This window comes from Gavialis gangeticus, unplaced genomic scaffold (assembly GCF_001723915.1).
Source record: "Gavialis gangeticus isolate Ggan-Ray unplaced genomic scaffold, GavGan_comp1, whole genome shotgun sequence".
In the NCBI taxonomy this organism is placed as follows: domain Eukaryota; kingdom Metazoa; phylum Chordata; order Crocodylia; family Gavialidae; genus Gavialis; species Gavialis gangeticus.
The window spans coordinates 49,009,537-49,031,405 of record NW_017728996.1 but is presented as its reverse complement, the minus strand read 5'-3'; the positions used below and the strand labels follow the sequence as shown (position 1 = coordinate 49,031,405).

General features: G+C 45.8%; 2 protein-coding genes across 2 annotated transcripts in view; both read left to right on the top strand.

Moving 5' to 3' along the window:
- The first annotated feature begins 6,677 nt into the window (after positions 1-6,677).
- On the top strand, positions 6,678-14,276 carry LOC109288748 (cytochrome P450 1A5). The gene is made up of 7 exons (XM_019504466.1): positions 6,678-6,684; positions 9,418-10,267; positions 10,815-10,941; positions 11,482-11,571; positions 11,668-11,791; positions 12,482-12,568; positions 13,765-14,276. Exons 2-7 carry the CDS (start codon positions 9,422-9,424, stop codon positions 14,069-14,071), a joined length of 1,581 nt encoding a protein of 526 aa, XP_019360011.1. The 5' UTR covers positions 6,678-6,684; positions 9,418-9,421; the 3' UTR covers positions 14,072-14,276.
- A 5,338-nt stretch (positions 14,277-19,614) lies between these two features.
- The window catches only part of EDC3 (enhancer of mRNA decapping 3), a 51,563-nt gene continuing 49,308 nt past the window's right edge, over positions 19,615-21,869 (top strand). Inside the window, exon 1 of the mRNA XM_019504465.1 lies at positions 19,615-19,719. The gene's annotated coding sequence lies outside the window, so the exon portion shown is untranslated. The remainder of the gene's footprint in view (positions 19,720-21,869) is intronic.

The window sequence follows — 21,869 nt, the reverse complement described above, 5'->3', positions numbered from 1 at the left end:
ATGGCCTTTGTGACCTGATCGTAGAAGGCAATCAGGTTGTCACCACTGGATAAATAGGCTGGTGTTATGAAATCTATTTGAGAAAAGATTTGGGCTGCTTAGAAACAATGTTTGAATGAACTGATCCCAAAGTGTGTCCTTTTTCATTTGCATAAGCAATGCTTACATGATTCTTAAAGCAGGACGTTGTTTCGAGCTCCAAATTCCATCTAAAACCAGAATTTTGCCATCATTATTTCTTTTTTTGTACATGCTTCACAGGTAAATGCTTCCCCACCCCTTAGAATAATAGAAAAATAGGGCTGAAAGGGATCTCTAGAGATCACTTAGTCTAACCCCCTGCTTGAGGCAGGGTCACCCCTACCCAAACTATCCCATACAAATCCTTGTCTTCTCTAGTGCTAAAACTGCAGAATCAACCCTGTTGTACCACTAAAAAGCATAGGACAATAACCTGGCACAAGGTGACAACAGTGGCCAGTGTCCTGCTGCTGCAAGGCTTGCTAAAATGCACTTAAGAGATCCAAGAAAGAAAGTGAAGTTGGGATGGTGTGGGTGCTAAGGTGCATGATTGACAGCCCAAGAGGTTGCAAGTGCAAGGCCATAGCAACAATATTGAGGCCATAGCAGAAGCCTGCCAGATTCCAACAAAATCTATGAATTGTACTAAATACCTTGTCACAAGGACATGAAGATCTGGTACAGAAGTTTGATTCACTGGTCTAACTAAATTGATTAAGTTTGAGTGCACATTGATCCAGGTCTACCTTGGACCAGGTTCTGCCAGTTTCAAACCAGTCTACATGCATCAAACTTCTGCTCTGTTGTGGGTAGAGATTGATTCCCAATTACTTACACAGGTAAAAGTGTAATGGCTACACCTAGCAGCAAGAGGAAAGATGATGGCCACACCCTCCTCTAGAGAAGAAGGTACCCCTCCTCCCTTCCCACAATCTGTCCCAAGCCAATCATGGGGTAAAATTCCTTCTTGATCCCCAAATGTGGAAATCAGTCTGACTCTGAGCAGAGGTACAAGATCCTCTAGCCAGGAGCCTCTGGATTTTACTTCCAGCAGGAGCATGGACACACCCCACTCAAAATCCTCAAGTCTGATTGCAGTCAACACCTAATACCTCTAAAAGAAAAAAACAAACAAACCCTTGAGCCCTGTAGCATCAGGAAGGGGGGAAAAAAGTCCCTCCTACCCTGTTGTGGCAACCGGTAAAGCCCAGAAGAATGGGAAACACCCAGCACCCTCCATTTTGCTCTCCAACCTGGGGGCAGCAAGCTCCATACATCATAATGTATCTTTTAATCTTCTTTCATAACTCAGCTAGTTTGGGAGGAGCTCTACTTCATTCTCCTGCTACCAAGTATGGTCCTCTCCAATATGCACCTGCCTGAGGCTGCAGAGCTCTTCTCATTATTTTCTCCCAGCAACCTTGGAGGGCTGGAGTTCCTGAGCTTCTACCCATTGCTACTCCTAGATCATACCTGCCCAACACTTTTCCAACCTCTTCTTGAAAACCTCCAAAGAAGGAGATTTCATAACTTCCCCAGGCCATCTATTCCATAGCCTGACTATTGCAGTGAAGTAGTTTTCCCTGATACCCAATCTAAACATGTCCTCCTCTCCACAGCAAAGGAAAAAAAGAGATGTTCTTTCTCCTTTATGGCAGTCTTTCAGATATTTGAAGACTGTTATCATATCCCATCTTAATCACCTTTCCCACAAGCTGAACGTGCCTATTTCTTTCTTTTTTTTGACTGTGAATGCAACAAGCCAATGGATTGTAGATTATATTTGAAAGCATATATGTTCCTGGTTTTGTTCTGCTTCATTCATTATCTCTCTAACTTTTTCATGGAATTTTAGAGAAATAAGCTTAGAAGGGGCCTCAGGTCATCTAGTTCAACCCCCTGATCAAGGCAACTGATCCCCGTCTCAACTATCCCAGACAAACATTTGTCTAATCTGCTCTTAAAAATTTCCAAATGACAAAGATTCCACATCCTCTTTAGGTGATCAATTAAAGCACTTAACTATCCTGGTAATTGATAAGTTCTTCCTGATACCCAATCTAACACTCCTCTGATGCAATTTAAGCCCATTAGTTCTTGTCCCATCCCCCTGTGGGTGAATTGATCATCATCCTCTTTATAGCAACCTTTCAGGTATTTGAAGACTGCTATCAAATCCCCCTTCAGGCTGCTTTTCTCAAGACTAAATCATCCCAGATCTTCCAAACTTTCCTTGTAATTCATGTTGCTTGGATCTTTCATCATTTCTGTTGCTCTCCACTGGACTCTTTCCAAATTTTTCCACATTTTTCTTGAAATGCAGTGCCCCAAACTAGATGCAGTATTCCTGGTGAGGCATCACCAGAGCTGAATAGAGTGGAAGAATCATTTCCTGTAAGCTGCACGCAACATTCCTGTTAACACATATTGGTATGCTATTAGCTTTTTTTCACAATGTTGATTCATTTTCAGCTTGCAATCCAATAAGATCCCCAAGTCCTTTTCTGCAGAATGCAAGTTAAGCCATCATTCTCCAATCTATATTTGCATATGTGATTATTGTATCCTAAATGCAGGACTTTTCACTTGTTCTTATTGAATTTTATAAGATTAATTTTGGCCTATTTCTCCAATTTATCAATGTCATTTTGACTCTTAATTTTACCTTCCAAAGTATCTTCTACCCTTGCTTAGTACCAAATGTGAATTTATGATGTACTCAGTTCTATCCACCAAATCATTAATTAAGATATCCAATAGTACTGGATCCAGGACAAACTTCTGGAGAACCCCCCCCCCCCCTTTAAAACTTTTTACCAGTTAGACAGTGAACCATGAGTGACTGCTAGCAGGGGTCTTAAAAGGCAGCCCAGCCTGGACTAATTGCCTAGTTGGCTACACTTGCCTACAGATGGCCATTGTTATGGCCACGTGACTGGCTGTTGGGGGAGACAGCAATGTTACAATACATCTGGATGTCAAGGGTGGCTGATGCACATAGGGGTAGTGGTAATGTCTACTTGTTGCTACTGTTATTGCTGCAAAAGTTGGGGGCGGGGGTTGGTTTGGGGTTTGTTTGGTTTTTTGCTGCTTCCCCCTCCCTTTCCTCTGTTGGCATCTACAAGGGGTTGCACCTATCTCCCTGCCCTAGTTATGCCCCTGTGGGGAAAGCAGTCTCTCTACCTAGTTCTAGCTGTGTCAGCAGGCTGCAAGCAACCCAACCATTCTTTTGAAGGTCTGCTCTGATAAGCTTCTCTGATCTCATACTCCTTGTTCTCTGACTCCTGACTCTGCTTGACTCTGTTCCTGGACTCTGGCTTTTTGGATACTCCCCCTTGGATCTGCTAACTTGGTCTCTGGCTTTTGGTTCGCCCTATTTTTGGATCTGACCCTTAGCATACATTGACTTCCGCTCTGGTTCTTGGCTCCTGTTTTCAGCACCAGCTTCTGGCTCCTCAACCTTGACCTGACCTGTGATTTGGACTCAGCTCTTGGGTGTAATTATTTAGTTCCTGACTTTTGATCCCCTGACTCAACCTGTGGGTCACCTGCCCCTTCCCACTGACCTAGCCATTAAGCCAGACTGCCCACAACCCAATCTTTACAGCTACTCTTTGAGCACAATTACCCAGTCAACCATTTATCATACTCTTCACAATGCCTTGGAAAACTGTAAAAATCATCACCTAAAGTCTAGCTATTGCACCCACTTCTTTCCTCCTATCCGCAAAGCCTCTCACCTTGACACAGACTGAAATCAGCTGGTTAAGCAAGACTTGGTCTCTCAGCAGGCAGATAAAGTCACGTGGCTGTGTTATGCACAATCAATGTGAATGTGTATGCCTGCAACTCAAAATGCATAACAGACATACTGCTTTACGCTTAATTTCCCAGGCGCTTACATAAATTGTTCTGTCTGTCCATTCAGTGTAGCGTTGTGGGATTTGTAGAGAATTCATATAAGTGATAGGAGGTGAAGCCACTTCCATAGGCACAAAGGTGCTTCTGTCCTGTTTAGCTGGCCACTTGCATGGTAGACTGTTTGAGTCAGAGACCTTGTTTTCATGCCTGTCTACAAAGTAGGTAGTAAACAGCTGGTGCTCTACAAATAATGATTCACAAAGGTGTAAAATCAGAGATACACTTACTGGTGTCAGAGGCATGCATCAGTGCACATGTCTTCGTATACTTAGTCTGCATTCTTAGCATTGTAGGTTATTTCATGACCTAAAATGGGGGTTGGACCTGTGCTTTAAATGACTGGAAAGAATGACCATAGATCCTTTACCTGCTGTTCCACAGTTCTCCCTCGGTCATTACACTATAGAGAAAGTGCAAGGGCCATAGACTTTGTTACCGGCCCTAACTGGGTGATGCCTGGTCAGTTTTCTACCTTGGAAAGTTATAGTCTATACAGGTGTTGTATAGACTATAACTATAGGAGAAGGAAGGAGACAAAACTACCCCCTGGCCCAAACTCTTTCAAAAGCTGGATCAGCAGCTCCCTTCGTGCCAACTGCAGTTCACAGCTTCTGCCAAGCCCAGGCAGGGCTGCTTGTTTCCTGGCTGTTGGGGTTAATGAGGACAGCCTTGCGTGCCAGGCAGCTTCAGCTGAGCCGCAGGCAGCTGAACACACCCTGCTGCCTGAACCCACCTTCACTGAGCCACCCTACAACCTGGTCCCCTGCCCCTCTTTAAGGACCAAATGCTTTTGCTCTGGTCTCTTTTTCCTCGGGACTGTACAGCCCTGGAGGGCTCAGCTGGGCTAAGCAGTGTTGGAGGGCATGAGGGTACAGGGGGTCCCTTCAGAGTATCACCCTCTAAGCCAAAAAAAAAAAAAGGTGGCAGGGATCTTGCTAAAGAGATGCATGTATCTTCATGCAGCCCACTTAAGAGCTCCTAGAGCCACAAGCTGTTTCTTGAAGAGGTGGTGCCACCCATGGTCACTGGGGCTTTCAGACAAGAAGCCTGGGTGGCAGCAACAGGGGCAGGGGCTCACTGCTTTCTGCAGGTCTCTGTCTTTCTCTTCTTTCCCCTTGTGCCAGTGCCTCCTGTCCTTCTCTTTAATTCTATTTCCTGCCTGCAGAGGGGTGCCCCAGCTTGCTCAAGACCCCCTCCCCACCCTCCTTATGGCATAGGGAGGGGGGCATCAGCACTGGCATGGGCTGCCATGCTGCTTGCAGGCTAAGAGGTAGGTAGAGGGGTGTGTGGCTGGGTCCCTGAGGTGCCCCCACATCCTTACTGGAGCTGTACTGGGAAGATGCATGCGGGGAGCTGGTTGTTCCTGGGGCATGGATGGGTTAGGGCTGCCCCGTGCTGCCAACACACCTGCCTCTGCCTCTGCCATGCCCCCCAGCACAACCCCTTGCAGAGCAGCGCCGGGAGGCTTGTGCAGCAGGGCGCGCTGCCCCTTTAAGAGCCCTCCCATAGCGTGACTGAGTGACCAGGGCGGGACAGGTTTGTCCTGAGAGTTTAAACATCCCGGCCCCTTCTCACGCGATCCCCGGAGCCGAGTGGCTGCAGCAGGCGCCGGCCCCTCGCCTCGCAAACAGCCCGGGGCAATGTGGGGGGAGGAGGGCAACTCATCACCCCCCTCCCCCCACAGCAGGGCTGGCCAGGGGCCCGATCCTGCCTCCCCCGGGCTCCCAAGGGACCAGCATCCCGGGGATCGGGCCCCGCACACACACACACGTGGGTCTTTGCAGCAGCACCCCGCTCCTCGCCAATCTCTCCCCGCTGGTTTGCCCGGGAAAGCGATGAAATGCAGCCCAAGAGCTTCTCATGTCATCCTCGCCTCCCTGTACCCGGGGGCACCAGCTGCATGCTCCCTGCCCGGGGCTTGGATCTTCCTGCCCCCATGCCCAGGGGGCTCCAGCCCCTGCACGGTCCCTACCCGGGGGCCCAGATCTCCTTGCCCGCCCATGCCCATGCCCATGCCCATGCCCATGCCCATGGCTGCCCCACGTGCCCGCGATGCAGAGCAGTGGCTTTGTGCAAAGCCTCCTGTCTTGGAGGCCAGTCCCACCCCGATCTCGGGGGCGAGCTCTGCGCGCGGGCCGGGGGAGACACCAGGCCGGGACACTTCTCAATGGCGGGCGCTGCCAGGACCCCCGGGGTGGTAAGGGGGGTGCCCTGGGCGGCTCGGGGCACGGGGGCACCGTGGACCCCGCTGGGTCCCGGGGCCCGTGCGGCTCCCCATCAGGGTCCGGGCCCCCAGGAGGACAGGCGGCAGTACCATCGCATGCAGCAAGCGCGGGGAGGGGGGCAGCCTGAGCCCAGGTAGGAGCGGGGAGAAGGGCACGGCCCCGCTCCTGGCGCTCGGGGGATGCGCCGCAGTGCAGCCTCCGCTACCGGGCGTCTCCCCTGCTCCCCTCAGGGCCCCGCTCCTGGCGAGCCGAAAGAGGCTCGAGCCGCGCTCTCTTCCCGTCCTCACCGCAACGGGAGCCGGAGCCACGGGGATTTTTTTTCTTTTTTTTTTTTTTGCTCAGACTTTTTTTTTTTGCCACGTGACGGGGGATGCTCCGCCAATCGGGAGGCTCGGAGGCGCATATAAAGCGGGCAGAGGGGCACGGCGCCCAGGTGCTGGAGAGGCGAAGCCACCTGGCAGCGGCACGAGGCACCTGGCTGCGCACCCCGGCTCCCCGCCCGGCCGCACTCGCGCAGGTACCGCGGGGCTGCAAGGCTTTCCCCAGCCGGGCTGATGGGGAGAAGCCTGTCCTTGCAGACCATCCCGTGGGGTGGGGTTTCTCAGGGGAGCGTGGAGCAAATCCGTCTTTGCCAACGGCATCCGAGAGGGACTGGCCCCCTGGGGTGGGGGCTTAGCCCCAGCCCCTTTGCAGGGGGCAGCTCCTTCCTCCCCCAGCCCAAGCAGCTCCAGTCTTCTCCTGCACTTCAGGTGAATGAGGGAGCATCTCACACTCACTTCTTTTGGAGGGGAATAATGGAGAGGCAGGTCTTGCTCTTCTTGAACATCACAGCAGGCAGGACCCAGCCCTTAAGTCTCCTGCCGACTGGCTCCTTGAAGTGGGGCCATCTTCTCCCGGAGGAGCAGGATCTTTGGGTAGCCTGGTTCTGTCTTCACCGGGATGTGGTGGGAGCAGCTGGCTGTCAGGTTAAGGCCCCAATCTCTGCTCATCAGGAAGGACTAGAGGATGGGGCAGGGTCTTTGGCGTGTCTTGCCTCCCATCTCGCAGAGGACAGAAATGGGCAAGGTGTCTGGTAAAGCACTTGTGTAGTCCACCTTCTTCCTCTAAAGCATTTTGGAGGGTTTGGTCTGAATGGGCTGAAAGTTAAAGCGCTGAGTGGATGACTTCTTATCCCAGATGCTTATGGGCAGAGGTGGCAACTGTGTCTTCCCTAGGAACTGCTTAGCTTGCTTGTAAAGGCTGAAATCTCCTAATCTCCAACAGGTCCCTTCCCCATAACAATCAGGACGGCAGGTTTTTTTCTGCCTAATCCTGGGATGAACATAAATCCTGGTGATTCTTTCACACCTCTTTAAGATGAGCTCTTTTCTCCTGAAAGCACTCTCCTTCTCCCCTGTTCTTAGTGAATGAACAGGTAGAGGTCTCGCTCTCCAAGAAGGAGAGGCTAAAAATCTGGACTGGATTCCTTCATTCACTAGTTTCCACTTCACTGTCAATGAAAGTGGGAGGCACTCCCTCTTCTCTGCCAGCCTTTATGGCTCATGCTTTCATTGATGCATCCATGAAAGTGCTCTTTGGAACTGATACGGTCTATTGTGTCTGAAATAAAACCCACTTGATAGGAATATCTGCCTGATCCTGCAACTAGCGTGCACTGGTGCAGTAGCTACAGGTCAAAAGCTCCACTGGAGGAAGATTACAACTCATGTAGTATTCCCATTTTTGAGAGGTGTGCAGAGGATATAGTAGTGATTCTTGACAAAGCAGGACTGCATTGTTTTTTAGGTGAGATTCGTAGAATCCAAAAAGTAGGGTAGGAAGGGACCTCAGCAGGTCGTCTAGTCTGACCCCCTGCTCAAAGCAGGACCATCCCCAACTAGATCATCCCAGACAAGACTTTGTCTTAAAAGCCTCTAAAGATGGTGATTCTACTACCTCTCTGGGTAGCCTGTTCCAGTGCTTTACTACCCTACTGAGATTTTTTTTTTCCCCCTAATATCCAACCTAAACTTCCCTTGCTGCAACTTGAGACCATTGCTTCTTGTTCTGTCATCTGCCACCACTGAGAACAGTTTAGCTCCATCCTCCTTGTAACCACCTTCAGGTAGCTGAAGGCTGCTATTAAATCCCCCCTCAGTCTTCTCTCCTCCAGACTAAGTAAGCCCAGTTCCCTCAGCCTCTCCTCAGAAGTCTGCCTCTCTGCCAAAAAATATAGTGCAATCATTCTAGAGGTGGTTCAGAGCTCCTAGTAATACTATCTTTCTCTTCCAGGTGATGCTTAAAACTGAAATCTTAAATACATTCTTTCTTTGTGGTATTTTTCAAAAAGGCTAGAGCTGCCAGTGTTGGGGCCAAAGTACAGCATATGTTCTCTATTTTGGGAGTTCCCTTGTGTAAGGTCAAGTCTTTAAGGCATCTTCTATTTCGTAGTAAATAGTGGTTTAGTGTTGCAGAAGTAAAATGTTCTACTCCAGAAATGGCATGTAATGGAGCTGTCCATAGAAAATCTGGGGAAAACCCTGCATGAATTGTTTGTGAACCATAGTGAAGTGTTCTGGAGTTGATGGCCCCTTGACTAGCTATTTAGGTAAGGTGATGAGATTTTGACCTGTCTCATGTAAAATGCTCTTCCATCCTTAAGGACTTTTACATGTGTAAAATTGGTGCAAAGTATTAAAGTCCTGGGTTTGTGCAAGAGTAAAATGAAGGTGGTCTGTATCTCTTCTTGCTTTTGGTTATTTAAAACCTGGTCTAAATGCAACTAGTTTCTGGGAAGTGGGTTTCCCCAATGAGATTCAGAGCTGCACCTTGAAAAGGATGCTGAATGTGTATAAAATTGTCAATGTAAATTGTTTAGTGGAGTTACAAAGACCCTGTCTCTGGAAAATCTGTCAGTGTGCATAGTAAATAAAGTTTAGAAAGTAACAGATTTCATATCTTATGCTTTTTTGGGGGGGGTTATATGTAAAAGGAAGTTTGCTGTAGTTATAAATGCAAGACGCATGCAAGGGATAAAGGGCTAGGGGATCAGTAGGACATACTAGAGTTTAGGACATCACAATCTGAGCAAAGGTGTCAGAATTTCATCTGAATTAAAATGACCTAAGGTCTCAAAGTGAGTATCTGAATCAAAGTTAGGAGCTGGGTTTCCTAGTTCTATGAAGTAACCCTTAAATAAGTGCCTCAAAACTAGAAGTGCTGCTTGGGTTTTACCTTTTTGCTCATCCCTTTCTCTTGTTATCAGACCCAGGAAGATGAAGACTGCAATGTCACTGCTAGGAAGCCAAGGCATCTTCTCAGTCACAGAAATTCTTATTGCCTTGGCTGTTTTTCTCCTGGTGTTCACTGTCATTAGATCCTTCCAGCAACAGATCCCACATGGGCTGAAGAGACTCCCTGAACCAAGGGGATACCCTCTGATAGGCAATGTGTTGGAGCTGGGAAGGAACCCACACCTGTCACTGACTCAGATGAGCCAGAAGTATGGAGACGTGATGCAGATACGAATTGGCACTACACCAGTGCTAGTCCTGAGTGGGTTAAACACCATCAGACAAGCCCTGGTGAAGCAAGCAGAAGACTTCATGGGACGACCCGATCTCTGCAGCTTTCGCTACATTGGGGATGGCCAGAGTTTGACATTCAGCAGTGATTCAGGGGAGGTGTGGAGAGCCCGCAGAAAGCTAGCCCAGAATGCCCTGAAGACCTTCTCAGTCTCGCCCAGCCCCACTGCCTCCTCTACCTGCCTCTTAGAAGAACATGTCTTCAAAGAAGCTGACTACCTAATCACAAAGTTACTGCAACAGATGAAAGAGAAAAAGAGCTTTGATGCCTACCGGTACGCAGTGATCTCTGTGGCCAATGTCATCTGTGGCATATGTTTTGGCAAGCGTTACAGCCATGATGACCAGGAGTTATTAAGTCTGGTCAGCCTCAACAATGAGTTTGGGGATGTGGCTGCCTCTGGGAACCCAGCAGACTTCATCCCCATACTCCAGTATTTCCCAAGCCGTCCCATGAAGATCTTCAAAGATCTCAATAAGAGGTTCAGTGCTTTTGTGCATAAGATTGTTAAGGAACATTACACTACCTTTGATAAGGTAAACACTCAGAGGCAATTCATTTGCGTTCTCTTCTTGCCCTTTATTGTCTGTTAGGTGACTTGTCTTTTACCTTCTGGCTGGCAAACAAATATTCACAGAAACAGTTTGAGATCAGTGCACACAATGTAGCAGTGTTTTGCTAAAGGGAATTTATCCCATAGAAACTCTGCTAGTCAAGCACCACACTATATGTTATTGTAATCAGTGTCCCCAAATATTATTTTTATATATTTTACTATTGCTACTACTGCATTTTTTCCAATTCATTATCATTTTTATTCATCTAAGATTTAGCTTAGCTGCTACAGACCTTAAAATGAGAGAGAATAAATAGTATTGTTATCTAAGGGCTTGGTATATTTAAAAAAAAAAAAAAAAAGTAAATTTTAAGTTTCTGAATACACAGTGTAAAACTGAAAACATCCACATCTGTGGCAGTAACATAATCAATTTTCCTACTTTTACGAGTAGATTAGTCTAGTTTAACTGACTTAATGTTCTGGATTTTGGTACCATTTACATTCTCTGTATTCTTCTATTTCAGAGCCACATCCGTGATATCACTGACTCTTTGATTGAACACTGTCAGGATAAAAAAATGGATGTGAATGCTAACATTCAGCTCCCTGAGAAAAAGATTGTCAACCTTGTCAATGATCTTTTTGGAGCTGGTAAGAATGCTTCCATTCAAAAGCACAGGGTTCCAGATTTTTTTCTGTCTTCTAATTCATTCAGACCCACTATCAATCAATGAGTGTTTTAAAGAGAAACTATGAAGGTATTAAATTCTTAAGGCAGACAAGGTTCTTTGAGTGAATCTGATATATTTTATTAGACCAACTTTAAAAAGTTGGAAAAAAAAATTCTTAAGACATTCAACCTGAAAAAGCAGGAACAGTGAAACCCATATTCCAGGCGTACTGCGGTTCAGTGCTGACAATCTGGAGTTGAGCTGATAAAGTGAGTAAATGGGTGTGAACTAGAACCCCTGGGCTTCTGGGTGTCTTGAGATGACGAAGTTGTGGAATAGCTACTCTTTTGAGGATTAACCTTAGCAAGTGACTTCCTGATCAGCCTTGCTATTGAAATGGCACAAACGTGAATATTTAGTAAGCTGTGAAATTTGGCTAAGAAATTACTAGCAAGTCAGGGCTATATCCTTTCATTTGTCTCCACTTGGCAACTAAATACTTTCCCCTTTTTCTATCCAGGTTTTGATACTGTGACAACTGCCCTGTCCTGGAGTCTTGTGTACCTTGTAACATATCCAGACATTCAGAAGAAGATTCAGAATGAATTGGGTAAAGATTCTTCCCCCCGCCCTAAAGTTTTAAAAAGTAGTAATATCTCTCTTTAAAGGCCTCTCAATCAACATCCCTCTCCTTCCCAACTTGTAGATCAGACCATTGGCAGAGAGAGGAGACCCAGGCTGTCGGACCGACTCATGCTGCCATACCTCGAGGCCTTTATACTGGAGACGTTCAGGCATTCTTCCTTTGTGCCCTTCACAATTCCTCACTGGTAAGGTGATGCTTTGACCATCTTGACTTGCGTCTTTTTGAGTTCTCCATGGGAATGGTCTTCTGACTAACCCCAGTGGATTTCTTACCCTCTTATCGCCGTAACCCTTCCAGATATGAAGCCAAATAACCCACACTCCACTGTGTAAATAGTACAAAAAGAATCTCCTTATTGAGATGGGTAGTTGGGGTGGGGAAAGTACCCCAAGCAAATGTTGAGTCACTTATTTAAATCATGCCTGTGGCCCTGTCCATCCCTCAGCTGCTGTAGATTTCATTGCCTAACACTTGGGATTGGTACTTGTACAGCTCCGTTATTGCTGATCTTCTTCCAGCTATTGAATCCCAAGTTTGGTTGGTTATGGCCTTTGGTTGAAGAGCTTCACTTCAGACCTCCCAGCAGTGTTGTCTGAATAGATCTTGATGACCTTGCTTAGTTTCCTAATATTTCCTCTCTTCCTTGAGAGATGTAGTTTTGCATGATCACTTCTAGAGGTTTTCAGTTCCTGAAAGTGAGCTTTATAATTGTCTCCATTAGCTAATAATACTTGGAACTACCCATCTTTATCTAGACATGCATGGATAATAAGTCACTGCGGATGTAGATGAGATCTAAAAATTTAAAAGCTTCTCTAGAACTGAAAGGAGACATGCCACTTTTAAAACCCAGTGCTCCCTCAATTTCTTTCAGCACAACTAAAGATACATCATTGAATGGCTACTACATCCCTAAAAACCTCTGTGTATTCATCAACCAATGGCAAGTCAACCATGATGAGTAAGTATATTAAGCTACTATTCTTCTGATTTAAATGTAATTGCTTGGTACTCAACATAGTCAAATGCACTTTTAAAACATAGGAGAAGTCTAGGTGAGGTACAAATGACTGCACAGGATTCTGAGCAATATGGTACATCATATTGGTCAGTAGGTATAGATTGTAAGCAGGCTGAAGTGTCCGTTTCAGGGGAAAAGCACTCTTCTCTGAGAAATTTCTATGTGGCCACTAAATAATAAGTCCAGTTCTCTTACTTAAATGAGAATAATTCAGTTGACCTGAAATTCCTCCTAAAAATCAGCCTTTTAAGTAGGCACAGAATTGGGGTCCAAAGTAGGCGGCTTTTTTAAGCATTCAAATCTGGGTCTCTGCTTTACCCCATCCACTTACGATAGTACTATATTGAATGTGCTCCTACTGGGCCTTGCAAAATCATGGCTTCCAGGGAGCAGCTAATCCAGGTTTACCAGTAAAAGAATTATTTAAGCCAGATGTGGTCTCACACTTAAAAAAACAAGCTCAAGAATACTGCATCCAAGATATCTGCATGCATGAATAGCACAGTTCTGAAGAAAGTTTTTTAAAGCTTTATCCGACCCTGTAAGTCTGTTGCACTGACTGGAACAGAAGCAAAATGGGTTCCTTCCTACTAATGGGCCAGCCTTTGAATAACTTACTCCTTTGAGCAGTGAATCATGTATGAAGTCATTGGAACTATTCATGTGACTAGCCCTGCACCCATAGGAGTAAAGGTTAGAGTGGGTCAGATCTTGAAGAGCAATTGGTTCTGCCATAAAGGCCTCAAATTGAGACATCCAGTGTTAACTCTTCTTTCTTAGATTGAGTCCATTCACTTGGTCTCCCTTCTGCTGAGGTTGTCTGGTCTCTGGTCCCTATCCAATAATTTTAAATTCAACATTGGTAGTTGCACAGCTGTTCAAGGGGGTAATGCGGACTGAGTCTGGAAAACTAGCTACTGCTTGCATGCAACAGGCAATTTAATGTGGCTTGACTTGCAGAATCTTGCATTGATGGTAAGGCTGCCACTGAGTGGTAAAGGCTTTTGCAGTGTTTAACTGTAGTATCCAATGTTTCTCTGTCCTGAGGCTATCCCAGCTGAGATGCTTGACTTCTAGTTACTGCTTCAAGGATTGATACAACGGCATTCTCAGGTGTCTCCCCTCTTTTGTTTCAGAACACTTTGGAAAGAGCCATCTGCTTTCAACCCAGAGCGTTTCCTCAATGCTGAAGGGACAGAAATTAATAGGATGGAGAGTGACAAAGTGCTGATATTTGGCTTGGGGAAGAGGAGGTGTATTGGTGAGTCCATTGGCAAGTGGGAGATGTTTCTCTTCTTGGCCACACTGCTCCAGCAACTAGAGTTCAGCATATGTGATGGACAGAAGGTAGACATAACACCTCAATATGGACTGACCATGAAGCACAAGAAGTGTGAGCACTTCCAGGTTAAGCAACGTTTCCCAAATAAAAGCTTTGAGTGAGCTGTACTTCCTTGCTGCTGGGACGTGAAACGGGACATACCATTTTAGAACATGGAGTTTGCCTTCTGGAATCGCCAAGACCATTTGAGGGCTGACATCCTCTCTACAGGAAAGCAATATGGAATAAACAGGGGCTATCTCTCTGTGCTAATTCACTGGGGGCTTGTACATATCTAATGTTTTCCGAGAGCTTGTGCATAACAGCAGATAAAGAGTATTGTTGATGACTCATTAGGCAGGATTTGCCAGCCCTTATGCCCTGAGGAGCTTGCCTTGTACTGGCTTCTCACACCTCAATTAACTAACTTCATTATTGTTACCCATATAAACACAACAAAGATTATACCAAGGTCCTTTGATCATAACTGCTGGTCTTGTGGGAGGTCTTAACACTGGGTAGTGTTTCAACGTCCCAGATAATACCACTGTCATGATTGGTAGCCTTAATATGTGCCTTAGTTTGGAATAAGCAATAATAGTAGCTGTCACTCTAAAGTACCAGGGATTGTCTCTGAAATGTTACCAATTGGCTACTGCTGTGCAAGTTCTTTTATTCATGATCAAATCGGATACGTGGCATATGAGAACAGCTATCATGTATGCATCATCTCCTTTTGCCTCAAGTTTTTTGAGAAACTTTTTAACCAGCTTTCTCACAAATAGTTGCATGAGTTTGAAACAATGAGCTGTTAGCATGTGGAGTTAAAAGCAAAAAGAGTTTGCAATGTGGAAATTCACTTTTTGTGCTCTCTCAGTGCAACTTGTAGTGTGAAATCCTATGTTTGAGGACTTCAGTGAAGTAGAGGTAAATATCCACTGGTGTGTGGTTAGTCAGCTAAGTTGCATGGTGCTGCTTCTTCCTGAAGTAATTATCTTGAGCATGATCATTCATTGAGCCCAGTTTTTTCTCCTGCCCAGGCAGGGGGTTGGACTTGCAGATTTACAAGGTCCCTCCGACCCGACTTCTAGGATTCTATGATATGATTCTATGATTGAACTGACTTGTGAATGAATTGCCAGTTGTCATTAATAGAACTGAGTTGTCTGGATACTTGTAAACAACAATGCTGTTAGTCCACATCAAACATCTTGGTGCTGTTGTTCATGAATTTGGGGTATTTTTACTAATTACATTAAGCAGTAAGCCTTATGAAAATCATAAGTCCAAAGTAAAGACAATAAAGGGAAGATGGCAATAAAAGGGGAAATAAAAGACTACTTGCCTTCCATTTACATATTGCTGCCTTTTTTAATGGTTTTAAAGAGAACTTGCAATAGAGATGTATCTATTCAGACTAATAAAGGTAAAGATTGTAGGAATGCAAATACTGTAGCTATATTTTAACTATAAATGAACACACACTGCTTGCTTATTTTTGTACTGTGTGCAATGCTGTATGTATGAAACATTTTCATATAGTCTCTAAGGACTACATGTGGAAAAATCTGAGATAATAAACCCTAATAAAAAAATGAGATGCTTCCAATTTTGTCTTTGTACCTATGTGCCATAGGAAAAACGTTAATAGCATCAGTGACAATTTATTGCTCTTTCCTTCTTTTTCAAGGTTTTGGCATAGACATTTTCTATCCAGATTAACCTACTGCCTGCTTTACAGATCTCAACAAAGCAGGATCAGGCTCTGTCTATGCATAGGGGGATTTTAACTATATTCAAGCCTAAATCAGTGCCTACTGCCATCAGTGAGAAATTTTTGACCCTTGGTGGATCAGAGCCATGTCCCCATCCAGTTCCTACTTGCATGAAAATCAGGAGTAAGACTATAGTACTCTGTTAGTGCAAAACATCTTTGTCCATAGTTGAGGGGCAATTTCTTTTTAACATGATCCTTCTTAGAGTATGTTAGCTTCTCAGAGACTTATTCACGCTTTCCCGTCTAGTACTGAAACAGCCTCCCCCTGAATGATGCACGTGTTTCTAGACTGCAACTTCACTTCTCTATTTCTGTATTTTTGGGTACTGTTACTTTAGCTCCTTTCATAACTTCCTTTTCAAAATGGACACAACATACTAGTGACTGGAATTTGGCTGTACAGGTGGATTGCGTGACTACGGTTGGCCAATTCCCAAAAAGCAAACCTTGAAATACCATTCTCAAGCCATCAACCACCAGGCTACACGGAGAAGAACCAGTGGGAATCTGTTTTCTCCCATGCACTTAAATACATACTTAACTTTGTGCATACAGTTCTAGGGATCTTGCATAAGCAACCTTGCTGTTCACTTTGCACGTAATTTTGTGGATACAATTATATATGCACTACTTCTTAAACCTACCGGTTGATAGAATTATCATACTTGAAAATAATTAGTACAAATTAATTAGCACTTGAGTACGGACTTGTTCAGAACACATATGAGTTCTCTAACAAGACAAAGCCACTAAACTTGTTAAAGCAGATGCTGCTTCAGCAAAAGCACCTGCTGCCTCAAACAGGCAGTGAACATTCCCTTTCAGTATAAAGAATGGGAAATGCTGCTTCTACTGTGCTGCAGGAAATGAGATCCTATGTATAATTAAAGTAGCATCCATGCAGTGATGCTTGGAAATTACTCTTGGATATCACAAGTCCATAACTTCTAGGCTTTTTAGTTTTTCTGGTTCTACATCTAGTTGAATAGCAAAGCTTGAATATTTCAGTAATGTCTCCCTTGCTGAAGAGGCAAGACTTTTAATTGCCTGCTCCAAGAATTCTCAGCTAGCTTAGCTTCATGATTAGTGCGATTTGGTTTTTCAACTGAAAATGCATGCCAGAAAGCCCATTCCTCTCTCAAAGTGAAGTGTACTTCTGGGAAGAATGTCTGTTGAAGTCAACCACAGAAGTCTTATTCTGACCATGTAAAATGGTGCATAAGCCTTTGGCTAGTGGCAAAGTAAAGTTTTGCAGTTTATGGACTAACAGCTCCATAAATGGATTAGAAATTGAAGAAAACAGATTTTCAGACAACCCACCCTAACAGTTCACAAGTCCATTTGCAAAAAAATTGGGATGAATTAGCAAATGATTCACTAACCCAAACAGTTACTAATTTAAAAACAATATTTTGGATTTTTTTTTTCTTACAGCTGGTCAAACAATTCATTAAGTACTATATACAGAGCAAACATTGATTACTGCCTGAAGTGTTTGCTGCTTAAACTTAAACAAAAATGCTACAGAAATCATACCCTAGTTCCTTGCACTGAGAGGGTGATGGGAAGTCAACTAAAGAAAATAAATATAAAGAGATTAAGATTTGAATTACTTGACAGAAAAAAATATTCCAAAATGGAAGATAGTTTAATAGGAATTAGGGCATATAGAATTATGCATCTGGAATACAGTGCATCACTAAACTATATGTAGCATATGGGCATTTCATTAAATCAGCTGGAGGATGGTGTCTCTGCAATCACTTTCTTAAATGGCTAGATGAAATAATGTGCCCCTTAGAAGGTCAGAGAATCTATTCCACAATGACCTTTACTACCACTGTTAATTCAGCTACTGTAATCATTTTGTTCTTTATACAGTCGGAAGCTCAGTTTTAAATTGGCAAGATCAGCAAGTTCACAACTAAAGTGTACAGCTTTTTTTTCTTTAGAAAATTATGAGCAAAACAAAATATGGTCATTTTCCTGACTCCGTCAATCAAAAGGTTGATTTTAGTAAAAATGAAGGGAAACTGAGAGATGACAGGAATTTTATAAAGAAAAATCCGATATAAAGATGAGAGGCAAGTAATAAGCAAATGCTGGGGTTCATTTTGCAAGGTCATCAGTGGGATTTTGATACTGCAAAACAAAATCTAAACAAAACCTGGGTTCTGTTTAACCCATACCTCTCCAAAATTGAGATGGAAAATGAGGGGTAAAATGTTTCTAATTCTGGTCAGCTCCTCAGTGTGCTCATGTGACAGATTATTCCTGCACCCAAGTTGTGTTTGTTGGGCATGTCTGGCAACCGAAAAACTCATTTTCTGATACTTACTGGTCCATGAGTGAGAGAGAATTGTAATGCATTTTCTAATCTTGCATTTCTATCTGGGAGTCGGATACAGCAGCCAAATAAGCTTGAAATAATTATACCCAACCAATGTGTAACAGCTGGTAGATGTGCCCAGTACCCACTTATACATGGAATTCAGGTCATATAAATGCACAACCTCAAATGTGTACTGAAAAGGCAATTAGGACTTGTAGTAGAGATGATATATCTTATTAGACCAAGATTTTTCCAAAAAAAAAAGTTTTCGTTGCAAGCTTTCAGGCACAAACACATTTATAATAAGTTCATGAAACTGAATACATCAATAAACACTGGTGTTCTTGACCCACAAGTTCATGGCCCCAAGTAGGAATATCCCTTTCTCATGTTTTATGGTCAACCCAGTCCAGCCAGGGTCCCAAAATAATGGTGATGTAATAGAGAGTCACAGAACAGGAGGGTTGGGAGGGATGTCAGGAGATCACATCTAATCCAACCCCCTGCTCAAAGCAGGACCAACCCATTTTATTTCTAATGCAGCAGGGGATGAAATCCCCTTCTTTAACAGGTCAATGTGTCCATGAAAATAAAAATGTTGCCTTGCTTCATTTAAATCACTTCCAAGGCAGCCTGTGTGACCCGGCCATGATTAGAAAACAAATCCTTTTAATAGAACAGGTGGTGATCCAACGTTATGGGAAAGGAAGGGTGCAATTTATGAGGCCTAAGGAGCGTTTAAGGAAGTAGGGTGGACTTGTTTTTGGAGTGAGTAATGGGCTAATACATGAGCACCCTGCCTTCTGCTCTTAACGTGATGGTTTTCTAGGGCACCAGATAGCAGCTGACCATTTTAGTCACTAGGCCGAGCTCAGCCTTGCTAAAGCGCGGGGCTACAAGAAACGTGTTGCGTTTGTAGCTATGCAATGAGACTACTAAATCAGAGGCGCCTTGTCTGTGGAGACGTGGGTGCCCCTGTGGTGTTTAGGTGGGAGGCTTGGTTGAGTCCCCGCCCTGCACATAGGTGCCAGGAGGCCGCTCCTTTGTCTGTGTGGAAGCCAGGGAGCCCCTGCTTGGGGAAGGTGTGCCCTTCAGGTGTGCCCTCCCCGCTGCCAGGGTGCTGAGTCCAGCAGCTGGCGCCAGGCAGGCTCACTCATCCCGTGGCGGACGTCAGCCCTTTCCACACCCACGGCGCCAGCCACCCTCCACGGGCACACAGTGATGCCCACTGAGGGGAGAAGGGTGATCCTACTGCACTGAGCGACGCCCTCTGCACCTGACAGACAGAGCACAGGATGGCAGGTGATGGAGTCTGCACTACATTAGGGCTCCCTGCGCCACGTGGTTCCCTGGGGGCTGGGAGGGGTGCTGACACTAAGCGCGGTAGGCGGGGACCCCCCACGCCCCGCCCCGCCCCGCCCCGCCCCTCCCGGAGGCAGTGGACACTTGCGCATGCGCACCCCGGCTCTCTCGAGCCCATGAGGCGGCGTTGGCGTTTTTCTAAACTCCGATTGGCGGCTAGAACGTTCCCCCATCGCGCTGATGGGGGGTTGGGGGTGGTGCTCTAGGATTGGAGTTCCGCCGGAGGTGGAAGTGACGGTACGACGCCCCGCGGCAGACAGGCGACGCTTCCGGTGTGCGTCGGGGCTGCTACGGAGCGGGTGAGAGAGGTGGGGAGCGAGCGGGGGGACTCGGGTGTGGCCCCTCTCCCCCCCCCCGCCTTGGCCTTGGCCTTGGCCTTTCCCGGGGCGGAGGGCTTCTGGCGGTGGCCGTGGCCCTGGGCGTTGGGGCTCAGGCTTGTGTACGGCCCCCCGCTCGGGTGAAGGAGCCCGGCCAGCGCCTTGCAGCAGCCTCGCTTCTTCCTCGGGCTCCAGGGTCCTTCCTGTCCCCCCGAGTTCGCGTAACCCCCACCTCGGAGGGGTCCGGCCTGGGGAGCATCTCCTCCCTCGCGCTCACGGGGGCCAGCCCTAAGGGAGCCGCTTGTGCTGGCTGTCACTGGGCCCCGTTAGCATCTGCCTGCATCTGTTCCCCACATTGCCGCAACTGCAGGAGCTCTGGGGTGAGCCATGCAGGGCGCTGAGAAAGCCAAGCAGGTTGGCACGTGTGAGGAAAAGAAGCGTCATGAGGTTTGAGGAAGGACTGATGTTTGGATGCCAAGAAGGTTTGGAGGTGCCACCGCTGTGGGGAGGAGCCCTGGATGTTGCATCCAGAGCCTGGGGCTGGGGCGGTCCCACCGGTTGCCTGTGGCGGCCCCTGGCCTGCACCTGGCACCAGCTGCCATAACATTGTTCTGGCTGCTACAGAGTGCTTCCTCCATCCTCCAGCTTCCACTTTGTACCCTGCTGCTGTGGCAGGGTGCGGTGTGGGGCACAGAGCTGAGTGTGAGGTTGGGGGCACATGGGGCGTGTGGGGTTGGAGTTGCGGCGTGCAGTGTAGCAGTGGGAGGAGGCACCCACGGGGGCGTGTGATGCAGCAGGGGGTCATGCGTGCACACCACAGCCCCTACCAATGCTGCCTCGTGGCATATGGCCCCCAGCTGCTTAGAAACGGCTTAAGCCTGCGCTGTCCAGCTTCTCACTGTTTCACATTGAGAGCAGAGGTAGATGGGGCAGGGGTGGGACGGGACATACCGTCTTGCACCTGCTTCTTGTTCTTGCACTTTCCTTTGAAGCATCTGATGTCAGCTGCTTTGGGAGGGAGAGTACTACTAGAGTAGCTGACTTTGGGTCTGGTCTAGAATAGCACTTTTTATAAGCCTTCATGTGCCAAAATAAGAGGAAAGGGAGTAGACCCTTGATCTCTGCCTGTACTGTACTGATAATTGTCAGTGATGGATTCTTCTGAACTGGCAGTTCTCAATACTAGTAAACACTGCCCAAATCCATCTTGAGGCTTGTTATTCTGCTGTAGCACCAAATCATTTTCTGTACCTGTTCAGTGAAGTTGGGTTGATTAAAATGGCTTTCGGTAACAATTTATCTTTAAAGCACAGATAGCACTTCGGGTAGCCCAGCTGGCTCTTGGTGGTCCTAAGTAATTGCAGCCCAGATGGCAAAGCAGAGTTTGACTTTCCATGGGATAACTTAGCATTTAAAACTTTTACTGACATACTTATCTTGATGCTCTTTACATACCCAGAGCACTGTATAAACACAAACTATCTTGCCCCTAAGCCTGTATGACCAATACTATTCCCAATTTACAGTTGAAATAAGCTAGACTTATTTTTAGTCGCAGGGAAAATTAATTTCAAAATCCACTTTAGCATTTGGGAGTCCAGTCCAACATTTTTTTTAAATTCATTCAGAGGTAATTATATTGCCAATTACATTGTAATTGTTCTGTCACCCTTCACATATCATTAATTGATCTGTCTGTTCTAAATATTTTTTCAGACAAAAAGTATGGAACTAGACCTGTATGAATAGGAATAACTTTATCTCTAACACAGGAATTGTACTTTTTAAAAGTACAGACAGTCCATTGTTCAGTGGAGACACTAGCACCAATCTCTTTTTTTCTAAGTCAGATCATGGGATTGGACAAAACTTCTGTATAGACTGAATAAATTGTTGCTGATGTGTAAATGGGATATATATTAGAGGTGCACCTCTAATCAGTTCCATATTGGATTGGCACTGGTATAGGGAAAACTGACAGTATTGGAAATCAGCTCTTTATTGGCTGCATCAGGGAAAATGTGACCAATAAATGCCCCTTGCATGTGCGCAGCAGCATGCATGTGGCCAGGACTACAAGCCAGAGGGTTGGAGACCATTGTTGGGCTGGTGGGTTTGTTGTTGGGGAAAGG

Bases quoted from the DNA above. Each gene is read 5' to 3' on its own strand.
- LOC109288748 (XM_019504466.1), top strand. From the start codon at position 9,422: ATGAAGACTGCAATGTCACTGCTAGGAAGCCAAGGCATCTTCTCAGTC. The intron at 10,268-10,814 runs GTAAACACTCAG...CTTCTATTTCAG, and splicing joins ATTACACTACCTTTGATAAG to AGCCACATCCGTGATATCAC. The intron at 11,572-11,667 runs GTAAAGATTCTT...CCCAACTTGTAG, and splicing joins GAAGATTCAGAATGAATTGG to ATCAGACCATTGGCAGAGAG.